At 52.8% G+C, this 11,042-nt stretch overlaps 1 protein-coding gene across 1 annotated transcript in view; it reads right to left on the bottom strand.

The window, feature by feature from the left end:
* The window catches only part of AWAT2 (acyl-CoA wax alcohol acyltransferase 2), an 11,713-nt gene extending 753 nt beyond the window's left edge, over positions 1 to 10,960 (bottom strand). Inside the window, exons 1-6 of the mRNA XM_069062374.1 lie at positions 10,606 to 10,960; positions 3,798 to 3,908; positions 3,294 to 3,364; positions 2,999 to 3,203; positions 792 to 966; positions 251 to 450 (exon numbers count right to left, since the gene is read on the bottom strand). Coding sequence (XP_068918475.1) covers positions 251 to 450; positions 792 to 966; positions 2,999 to 3,203; positions 3,294 to 3,364; positions 3,798 to 3,908; positions 10,606 to 10,690 — 847 coding nt within the window. The 5' untranslated portion in view covers positions 10,691 to 10,960. The remainder of the gene's footprint in view (positions 1 to 250; positions 451 to 791; positions 967 to 2,998; positions 3,204 to 3,293; positions 3,365 to 3,797; positions 3,909 to 10,605) is intronic.
* Between the last annotated feature and the right edge of the window lie 82 nt (positions 10,961 to 11,042).

Here is an 11,042-nt window from a genome sequence, read left to right as displayed (position 1 = left end):
TCCAACATGCAGGGACTCTGTCTCGGGAACCTCTGGATCCCTCATCTTCTCCCCACTTTCACAGTACTGAGGCCCCCAAGAGCTCTTCATGATGCCAGGGATCTGTCATTCTAATCCCTCTATGTACACAAATGGTAGCTTCTCTGCCTCAGTGGTGGATCCCCCTGGGGCTAGTGCCTGTCCCCAGCCCTGCCCATGGCCAGTGCTACCCTGATTGGGTGACTGACCCTCAGCCAGAAAAGGGACTCACTGACGGTGGTGATGGGCCGGTTGTAAGGCAGAAGGCCCCTGGAGTTCTCAGTGAAGCCACGGCCATAGAAGGCACAGGGGTAGATGTGCACCAAGCTCTGAAACCACTTCTGGAAGCGGTTGACCCAGCCTCCTGGTGTGAAGATGTGCTGATCGTAGATTTCATTTTCTCCAAAGGAATAGGAGGGGACCAGAGGCACCCTGTGGAGATTGGGGGAACAGGAGGGGCAAGAAACAGGCCTCTGCAGCCTCAACCTGGCCCCTCCCCTTGCCTTCCCTGGGCCCCAGGGCAAGGTGAGCTGACTTCCGTGGAGCTAAGCTAGGCTCATCTCCTGAGGCTTCTCCCCTCTTCCTCCACCAAGGGATAGGAAAGGGATCCAAGCACACAAGTCTGCTCACTGCCACTGCACCCCTCAGCCCAGATCCATCCATGTCGCTGAATCAGCCTCACCCCCTGAGCTCCAGAAAGTCTTCCCTTCATCCCCTGAAGGCTACCAGGAGTGAGCAAGGCCCCCAGGGCCGCCACAGGCTAGGCCACCTACCCGTGCTGGAGGGCCATGCGCACAAAGCCCTTCCGATTCTTCAGAACCAGCGTGGAGAAGCCAGGCCTGCCATAGCAGCATTCAGCCAGGCCACCCACCACCACCACTACAGCATTGCCTGAGCCATTGCCAGTCAGCAGGTAATTCATTGAGGCTTCACTCACAGAACACGTTCCTAAAGGGCAGAGAAGGTCAGAAGGGCCACAAGATCTGCCCACAGCTACCCCTTGAGGCCGGGAAGGGCAGGCTGACTGGGTCTGAGTCCAGAGACTCCATGTGTATCCCACATTCACTAACTTCAGAATGTAGCCTGGACTCTCCTTAGTTAAGGGGTAAAGTTGGGGGCAAGGGAGGTAGAGGAGGCTGGGGATTGTGTGCCCTGATCTTGGAGGCACTAACCCAGAACCCCCATTGTTTTCCATTGGCAGAGGGCAATGACAATCTCCACAGAAGCATCAGGAGGTTGAGGGGCCCAGCCACAAATGGCATCTATGTGAGTAAAGAGCCCAGAGAGACAGCTCTGCTCTCCAATGATCTCGGAGCGCTAGGGCCTTCTGGGAATGATTTAGCCCAGCCCCAGGGCTCCAAGCCCAAATATCCCAGCCGTGCTAGTTCAGAAGCTTAGAAAGAACAGATCTGCCATTATCCCAGGGCCTGTTTCCCCCAGGCCTCCAGATTTCTCAAGACTCAAACTTCCCAACTGATGGTCTGCCCTTTCCCTGGCTCTGCCATTTGGGTCAAAGTGTCTGGATGTAACTGGAGCCCCTCCCATAATACTCCCCCAGAATTTAGCACAACAGAGAACAACTCCCCATCCTCTTCCCCTTCCCCCTTTCCTTTCCCCTTCCCCCTTCCCCCTCCCCTTCTCCTTTCCCCCTTCCCCCTTCCCCTTTCCCCCCTCCCCTTCCCCCCTTCCCCCTTCCCCTTCCTCTTCCCTCTCCCATCCCCCCTTCCCCTTCCCCCCCTTCCCCTCTCCCATGTGGAAGATGAAACATGTGCTCAAAGGTCTCAGAAGGCAGTGTGCCCCAGCCCAGCCTTCTCAACTGTGGAATTATGCTTGTGTGCACCGTTCGGGGTTCCCTGGAAGCCCAGCCTGCTGGTGTCCACTCCCAGCTTGTGATAGCTCACCTGGTGGCTAGAGCTAGAGATCTCTCTCCCCTATTCCCAGAGTCAGTTCAGTTGAAGAATCCAACTGACTGAAAGTCTGGCAGATCCGAATGAGAAGGGAGATGGGAGTAGGAGGGCCAGAATCCAAGCCAGAAAGGGCCCTGGAGCCCACCCCACTATCACATGCTCAACAAACGGGCCTCCAGCCTCTGCACGCCTAGCGGCCCTGCCACTACTTGTCTGGGGGGTTGTTCCTGACCTCAAGCCTGACTTTGCCTCCTCATACCTTCCCCCCATTGCTGAGAGCTTCGAGCAGGACAGAAAAGTAGCAGGGCTTCTTCCCCAGTGTTCTTGCCTTCAGGCTGAGCAGCCTCAGCTCCCTGATCACTGTCCAGGGGCCCTTCCCCAGGGACAGTCCAGCCTGCCAATGGCCTCCCTCTCCTGAACACCAGCTGGCCAGAGCCAGGCAACTCTTCTCCAAAGGCAGCCACCCCCTCTGATCCTCCAGTGGATAAGAGGCTCCCCTGGCCTGTACTTCTGCATCAAGACATCTCAGATCTTAGTACAGGGCTGGCCATCTGTCCCTCCTAAACTAGTCAGAATTTGGGCGGCCCGACACTGGCCTCTTTGGGGCAGCTGGTGCTGCCACCTGCTGCTGCCACCTGCTGCTGCCATCTGGCTTTCTCTTCTAGTGTGAGGACACTGGCAAACAGGCTGAGCAGCCCATGTGTGCTCTCACCCAAGTCTTTCATATGCATGTGGGGCACAATATCAGATTGCACTTTAAAGTTGGCAAAGCTGTTGCAAAACACATTATCTCCTATGATCCTCATTTGCCCAGAAGAGGGCTGAAGACAGATCCCTGAGGCACTCCACCAGAGACAGCCCTGGGTCTACACGTGTCACCTGGTGGATCTGTATGTTCCTGGGTGGGGTAATGAATGGGAGCCCTCAATGGAATTGTTTCGTGGGGGAAGGGGGACCTTCCTCTACAGGGGCCTCCAAGAGATTGAAATATCTGCCACTCCCAACCCCCATCATCAATCACCAGCCTTTCAGACCCATGTCCTGGGCAAAGGCCTGGTCACTGAGCAACTCACCACTAGACATCACATATTCTCTGAGGATGGGGACCCAGAAGAAGGCTCCCAAGGTGAGCAGGTATGGGGTGATGCCGGGGAAGATCCTGGAGAAGCCGGAGGCCTCGGTAGCAAAGTGACAAAAGGCACTGTGGGCCATGAGCCCATGGGGGTGAGTGGCAATGATGTAATTGTTCCTGGGGGATAGGTCATGAGTCTTCACCATCTAGGGATGGGGGGAGACTGAGTCAGGAAGGAAGCAAAGGCAGCAAAACAGGCAGCAAAGGGCTGGGCCAGGTTGCAGGGAGCTACTCACCTTGAGAGGAAAGTAATCTCTGTATTGTTTCCATAGGCACCAACCCCTTACCCAGTCTGACCTGCGACCACCTGCAAATACACCAGAACCTCCCCAAAGCTGCTCCCTCAGCCCGAGGGGCCAAAGGTGGAGGGGGCCAGAGTTTCCCACTCTATGTACTGGCTGCCAGCTCTGGGCCAATGGAAGTGGGGCTGCCTCAGCTCCCTTTGCTCTAGCACCCCACTTGGTCGGTATGACTAGCCCCATTTTATAGGAGAGCAAATGGAGGCTGAAAGATTGAAACACATTGCCCAGGGTTGCATAGGCTATATATCAAAGTTTGGACTTGAACCCAGACCTTTGAACTACAAGTCCCAAGAGCTTTCTCCCATTCCACAACACCTCCCACCCCACACACTCTTCCACCCCCAGAAATGAGGCCAAACTGGGACCAAGCACCCCTTCGTACCTAGGTCCGTGCTCAGGCCTCTCCCCCACTCCAGCACCCTGACAACAGGGCCCTACCTTGCTGAGGGGTCCTCCAGTCAAAAATCAGCCAGAGAACTGTGAGCCCAGCCAGTGGCCAGTAGGGCGTGAACACCACCAGGTAGAGGTGGAAAAAGGCCACAAATAAAACTGAGAGAATCACAGCAAAGCATTAGCAGGTTAATCAGCTACAACCCCCAGCCAATCACACACACTCACACACATTCACTGGTAGTCAGCCCAAGGAGCACATGGACTCAGGAAGCACAGACCCCAGGGTACAGAATCTCAGCACAGAGAACCTAGAACACAGCTGTCAGAGCTGAGGGGAGGGAGTGGGGAACCTTAGAGTACAATGTCAGAACTGGGAAGGGACTTAAGAACAGAGAATGTGGAGACTGTGGCCCAGAGGGATGTAGGAAGCAGCCAGAGTTCAAGATGCAAAGCCTGTTTTCTCCCCAAAGCAGCTCCCCCGCCCCAACTAATCCAGGGCCTTGTTCATCTATACCCACTCTAAGGTGCACATTCACTCTCCATACATTGGCACCGGACACCTAGCAAGCCCTCTCCCCCCTCCTTTGAGGGTGAAGCCAAGCTCTCAGTGTTCTGTTCCCTGGCCTTCTCCTTTCCCAGCACCCACTCCTTTGTGGCCTACCAGGCCCACCTGCAGGGAGGCCCTCAAAGGAGCTGAGGCCCTCACTCTCTCCCTCCAGTATGTTACAAGGACTATTTGGGGACAGGGAGCAGGAGGAAGGGCTAAACCCAAGCAAATTGGTGGGGATGCCCAGGGGCTGAGAAAGGGCTTATTTTCGGATGGTGGGGACAGGGAAGGGAGACTGGAAAGTCCCTGACTGAGAGAAGCCCCCCCCCACCAGACTGAAGCTCCAGAAACATCTGGATCTCAGGCTCCAGCAGCAAGTGACTGAGGCCTCTTCTTACACCTGTTCTTTAGCCCCCCCCCTCCCTCTTCTGATCCCTCAATCAATTCAGCCCAATTTAAATACGCGTAGATGAGCCCTCACAGAACAAGTGCTGCACCAAGGGGAAGTCTGGCCCCAAGCAGGTCAGGGAGCAGAAGAGAGGAGAGACTAAGCGCCTTCACAGCCTGCAAAAGGACGTGCAGGGAACAGCGACAAGGCCGAATTGCCTGCAATGGTTCGGGCTGCAAGTGCCAGGGCTGGGGAGGAACATCCAAGAAAGCCCAAAGGCAGGCCGCAGCCAAATGGGGAGAACCCTGAACACTGCACACAAGACTTGGATCTTTTGTCCTAGCTGCAACTGAAAGTCACTGAGCTGGTTAGGAAAATGGTAAGATCTGTGCTTTAAGATTATTTTGGCACTTGTGGAGAACAGATTGGAGAGGGGAAGAGACTGGTAGCAAGGACACCCCCCTTTTCCTCCCAGGTCGTCATGCCTGTGCTAGACTCCTTCCTTCCTTCCTCCCTCCTCCCTTCCTCCCCTCCTTCTCTCCTTCCTTCCTCCCTCCCTCCCTTCCTCTCCCTTCTCTCCTTCCTCCCTTCCTTCCCTCCCTCCCTTCCTTCCTTCCTTCCTTCCTTCCTTCCTTCCTTCCTTCCTTCCTTCCTTCCTTCCTTCCTTCCTTCCTTCCTTCCTTCCTCCCTCCCTTCTCTCCTTCCTTCCTCCGTCCCTTCTCTCCTTCCTTCCTCCCTCCCTTCTCTCCTTCCTTCCTCTCTCCCTTCTCTCCTTCCTCCCTCCGTCCCTCCCTCCCTTCCTCCCTCCCTTCCTTCCTTCCTTCCTTCCTTCCTTCCTTCCTTCCTTCCTCCCTCCCTTCTCTCCTTCCTTCCTCCGTCCCTTCTCTCCTTCCTTCCTCCCTCCCTTCTCTCCTTCCTTCCTCCCTCCCTTCTCTCCTTCCTCCCTCCGTCCCTCCCTCCCTTCCTCCCTCCCTCCCTCCCTTCCTTCCTTCCTTCCTTCCTTCCTTCCTTCCTTCCTTCCTTCTTCCTTCCTTCCTTCCTTCCTTCCTTCCTTCCTTCCTTCCTTCTCCAGTCTTCACAAATCCTAGCATTGACAAGTTCAACGAGGTGCCCTCCTATAGTCCAATGAAAAAATACTTTAAATCGCTAATAATTAGAGGAATGCAAATTAAAACTGCAATATCACCTCATACCCATCAGATTGGTCAAGATGACAGAAAGGGCTGCTGTAGGGGAGGTGGGAAAAACAGATCCACTACTCATTACAGGTGGACTGAGAGCTCAGTTAACTTTGTGGAAAGCCATATGGCACTTTACCCCAAAGGTATTAAACTATGCATGCCCTTTAACCCAGCAACAGCACTACCCTATGCCCAGAGAGATCAAATAAAGAGGAAAAGGACCCTTCCTTGCAAAAACTCTTTGGAGCAGCAATTTGTGTAATGGCAAAGAACTGAAAAAGGAGGGAATGCTGATCAGTAGGGAAATGGTTTAACAAGTTCGAGTCTATAATGGGATCCTATTGTAAGAAGGGAATGGCTCCAGAAAAACCGGGGCAAATGTGTATGAACTGATGGAAAGTAAACTGAGCTGAACCAGGAGAACATGTTACACAATAGCAGCAGAATTATCAAGACAATCAGCTGTGAAAGACTTAGGGGCTCAGATCTCCACAATGACCAGTCACAATTTCAAAGGGCTCATGACCAAAAAGGCCCATCTGCCTCCATCGGAAGGACTCACAGGGTAGATTGCAACAGATTTTCTATTCTTTCAGTTTTCCTTGTTCTTTTTTTCTAGCTTTTTTAAAAAATATGAATAACATGGAAATGTGTTCTGTATGACTGTATTTGTAATAGGTTTTCTGTTTTTTGCCTTCCCAATGGGTGGGGGAGAGGAAGCAGAGGGTGAGAATTTGTACCTGAAAATAAAATAAAATTGAATGGGAAAAAGGGACCTTCTTTTACCCTTGAATTCTTCGAGCCCTTAGCTTTCTGCTATTCATTCCCTGCTAATCAGTCAGTCAGTCAATAAGCATTTATTAAGCTTCGACTCTAGTTCACTGTCTCTCATCCCCCTGCTCTGCTTCCATTCCAAAGAAGTCACAAAACCATTTTGACTGGGTCCACGGCAAATTCCTATTAGCTAACGTCAAGTAAGCCTTCATTTCTGCACAGCGATCCATTGTAAAATCACCAAACATCTCTGCTTGACTCTCTAATAATTCTCCTCTCTCCTGAACCCCCAACTCCAGCCTACCTCCACATTCTCCCCAGTCAGCCTCACCTCTCACTTAATGAGGCCAGCAGCAGTGAGTTCCCTTCCAAAGCCATTTGTTTCTTCCCATTTGTTCCAGTTTCGAAGGAGGCCAGAAGCCTTCTCCTGGCCAAGGCTAACCTGTCTCCTCGGCACCTTGGTCCATGCCCCTCTTCTCCTCTGGAAGCTCTTCCCATGACTGATTCTTCCCACCAATCTTTCTGGACTACCATCCTTAGAAATCGTTCCCTTGGCCCTGCAAGTGCTCAAGCTCTCCCCCCTTCTCTAATTCCTCTGGTCAGCTGCCTCCCTGCCCACTTGCTCTTCAGTCCCTTCTAGTGTGGCTGCTTCCCCCCACCCCTGCCCCAAGGTCTCTGGGGCTTTTACTAAGGCTTCATCTTTCTTGGAATGCTCCTTCCTCCTGAAGCCTGAAGCCTCCTCACTCCATGGCTTCTTGGACTCTGCCCTCTCCTGCTTGTCTCATCTTTCTTCCTGCCCTTTTCCTCCATCTCCTGCCCAAGAGTGGGTGGTACTCAAGAGCCCTCTCCTCTTTCCTCTACCCTCTCTCCTTTGATAATCCAATTACCTCCATCGAGGGCCATTATTGTCTGTCTGCAGACAATGTCCAAATCTGAATCTCGATTCTGCCTTTATAAGTTACAGAGAGGGTATTGGTGTGCAATGGTGCCAGCAGCAGCCTGTGCTGGTAAAATCACAGGTCCAGAGCAATAGGAAATCTTTCTTTGAAATCCCATTGCCGTCTTCACTTGGTGAGCTCATCAACTCCTATGAACTGAATGACCATATTTGACGATTCTCAATTCTTCCTTCCTCCCCCACCTCTCTCCTGACTGCCAGTCTTGCATCTCCAACGACCTTTCACCCACCTGACACTGGAAATCCAGTAGAGTTTGAAACTAAGCCTGTCAGATAGGGAGCTCATCTTTCCTCCTAAACCCTCTCTGCTCTTGCGCTTGCTGTTACCACAGAGGGCAACACCTTTGTCCCAGTTCCCCAGGCTTGCGAGCTGAGCAGAGTTATCCTGACCTCCTCACTGTCTCACGCTCCTAGGCCTGGCAGCTTCACCTGTGTAACATTTCCCAAATATGCCCCCTTCTCTCCTCAGCCAGGGGCTCACACTTGGGCTATTGCACTGGCTACCTCAGCTCTCTGCCATTGAGGCACTAAAACCTCCACCCCAGCCCACCCCCTGACCTTCTTCTTCATGTTCTTTTCCAGGCCATCGTTCCAGCACTGGCTCGGATCTCTTTTCTCCATCTTGACCCCATTGGGGAACCACTTCAATTTCACACCATGTTCTTATCAAGTCTCCTGCCCCCCCCCTTTTCACCTGTCTTAGCCTGCAATGCCTCAGACTTGGATCACTCCCACTATTGGCTGCCTTTCCTCTTACTCACACGCTGCTGAACAAAGCTAGAAAAAATCAGAAAAGTAGATTGAAAGGCCCAGATGCATGTTGGGTAATCTCCCTAATTAACCCCCCACCCTACTCTCCATAGCATCTCTCCTCAAGCCTCCTATGGCTCACCCTCCACCAATAGCACTCTCTTGTCCCCCTCAGTTTCCCATGTCCCAGACGCCTTCTGCCATTAACTGTGCATTTAAAGCTGTCTGGAAGAGACCAAATCCTGAGCCATAAGTGGGGTAGGAGAATCAGGGCTTTGCCCCCATGGGGTCAGGCATCTGGAGCATACTTCCCCTCTCCTCTCCCTCCTCTCCCAGACACGGGGCTCTCTACCGACTTCATACAAAAGCCTCCCTAAATCTGCCATGCAAAGGTCTTCCTTCAGTCGCCCAGCCCTAGGTCACTACATCCAAACAGTGCCATCACCTCTGTGCCCCTCCTGCAGGGCCTGGTGGCTGGCCCAGGATCACATTCCACTCCATCTTCCCCACTCCCAGTGATCCCCTGCCCCTCCAACTCAGCCCAACCTGTCCTGATTGGAGGAGTGAGTGAAGGCCAGCTCTCTCCCACACCTTCCAAGCCAAAGGTTGGTTGTCCCTGGTGCCTGCGAGCTCTCACCCAATTCTCTAGCCCAGGGCCCATCCCTGCTCTAACTTTCTGTCTTCAGAAATCCTTTCTGGATCTGACATTTTCAAAGTGTGTGATCCTCTGACTGATCATTTACAACCAATGTCCCGGAGAAGCCCAGGGCCCTGGGTTTTGTCTGCTGCAGCTTCATTAAAAATAAAGCCTGGGGGCGGTTAGGTGGCCCTGGAGTCAGGAGGACCTGAGTTCAAGTCCAGTCTAGCTGGGTGACCCTGGACATGCCACTTAACCTCTGTCTGCCTCAGTTTCTTCAACTATAAAATGGGGATAATAGCAGCAGCTACCTCCCAGGATTGTTGTGAGATCATAACTACAAAACGTTTCGCATGGTGCCAGGCACACAGTAGACCTGGTGTTAACTGCTTATTCCTTTCCTCCTTGAGTCCAACCCTAGTCACATCCTGATCAGAGCGTGGAGGCACATTAGGCAATGGAAAACTGGGAGGGGAGGAAGACGAGAGATTGCAGTTCTGGAGGAGAGGAGAGGAACCCATGGATAAAGGCCAAGGAAGTGAGGGTCAGCCTGGCAAAGACACGCTATGAGATCATAGGATTTAGAGCTTGGTGGCCACTCAGAAATCATCTAAATCAAGCCCCTCATTTTACAGCAGAGGAAACCAAGGCCAAAAGAGAGGGAAAGCCTTGGCCAAGGGCACATTGATAGCCTAATCCCTGGCCTTGACCCCAAAGCTCCTGGGCTGTACCAATAGAAAGATTCTGAGACACCATAATCAGTTCTCATCTGATCTCATTACTACCCTGCTCAAAAACCTTCAATGGCTCCCTATTACCAATATGGTTTCTTTAGTCTGACATTTATTGTCCTCCACAATTACAGCTCTAGGCTCTGGGGTGAGGGGCCAGAGAGCATGGCCTGCATTTCCTTGGCCTTTATCCATGGGTTGTGGCTTCTCCCCTCCTCCAGGAAAATGCAGAGAGATAGGAGATCTCTGCCACTTATCAAAGTCTGGCACAGAGGAAGCATTTAATAAAATGCTCGGTGACTGATAGTACATGAAAGGCAGAGAGAAGGTGCATGTGGCTGGATTGTGTCAAGTGTGGAAAATGCTACACACAGAGTTACTTGGCCAGTAAGGGTCTGAGGTGGGATCTGAATGCAGGATGCCTAACCCAAGTCCAGTGCCCTACCCACAAGACCACACTGCCTCTCCATCTCAGAAGCTCTCAGAAAGCTGTCTGATACACATCCCTTCCTCGTGGAGGGCTCACCTAAATGGCCTCAATAGGGGGAACGCCTCCCTGTTTGTAAAGTCCTAAGGAACAAGAATTTCCATAGCTTCTCTGCAGGATCTGGCCCAGGTCACTCCTCCAGTCCTGGCCTGGCCACTACAATGGAGCTGGGCAGTAGATGCTTGGTATCTTGGCCAAAGGAGTCCCAACTGCCCATAGCTCTGCCTCTCTACACATGACCATCCCCATAGATCTGACATGCATTCATATAATGGGAGCCACTGGCCCTACCTGAGGACCCCCCCGCCCAGCAGGGGCAAACCCACCAACATATCCATCCATCCATCCTTCCATGCATGCACTCATCCAGCAGGAGCCATAGCCCCTGCCCTGAACTCACCAATGAGGAAGGCACTCAGAGCCCACTGGAAAATGGCAAAGACCTCCAGTGCTGTCTTCAGGTCCTTCTTGGAGATGGAGCCCATGGTGCCGGAGTTGGCCAGAACCACGGCCTCCTCTCCCTATCTTAGCTCTCCCAGCCTCTCAGGCACAGACTCATTCCCAGGCTCCCTGCCCACACACCTCCTCTTTCACCTAGTTCATTATTGCCCCTCACATGGCGTAACCCCATTGGGGATTATGACAGGCCTTACCTTCACCTTTGGCTACAGAGAGACACATCTGGGAGGAGCTGGGCCAGAGGCAGGATCCAGGAAGTGCCAGGGAAGAAGGCAGAGTACACGGACACTGCTCCTGAAAGGAGTCCCTGAGGCAAGGCTTCTGCCCACCCCCACCCCAAAAGACTCATTCCTCTGTGGATGTCAGAAGCGAGCATGG

The sequence above is a fragment of the Petaurus breviceps genome, unplaced genomic scaffold, assembly GCF_028583685.1.
Source record: "Petaurus breviceps papuanus isolate PSGF00001 unplaced genomic scaffold, PetGlider_PUasm1.0 90451, whole genome shotgun sequence".
NCBI lineage: Eukaryota > Metazoa > Chordata > Mammalia > Diprotodontia > Petauridae > Petaurus > Petaurus breviceps.
This window is presented reverse-complemented; position numbering and strand designations above follow the sequence as displayed.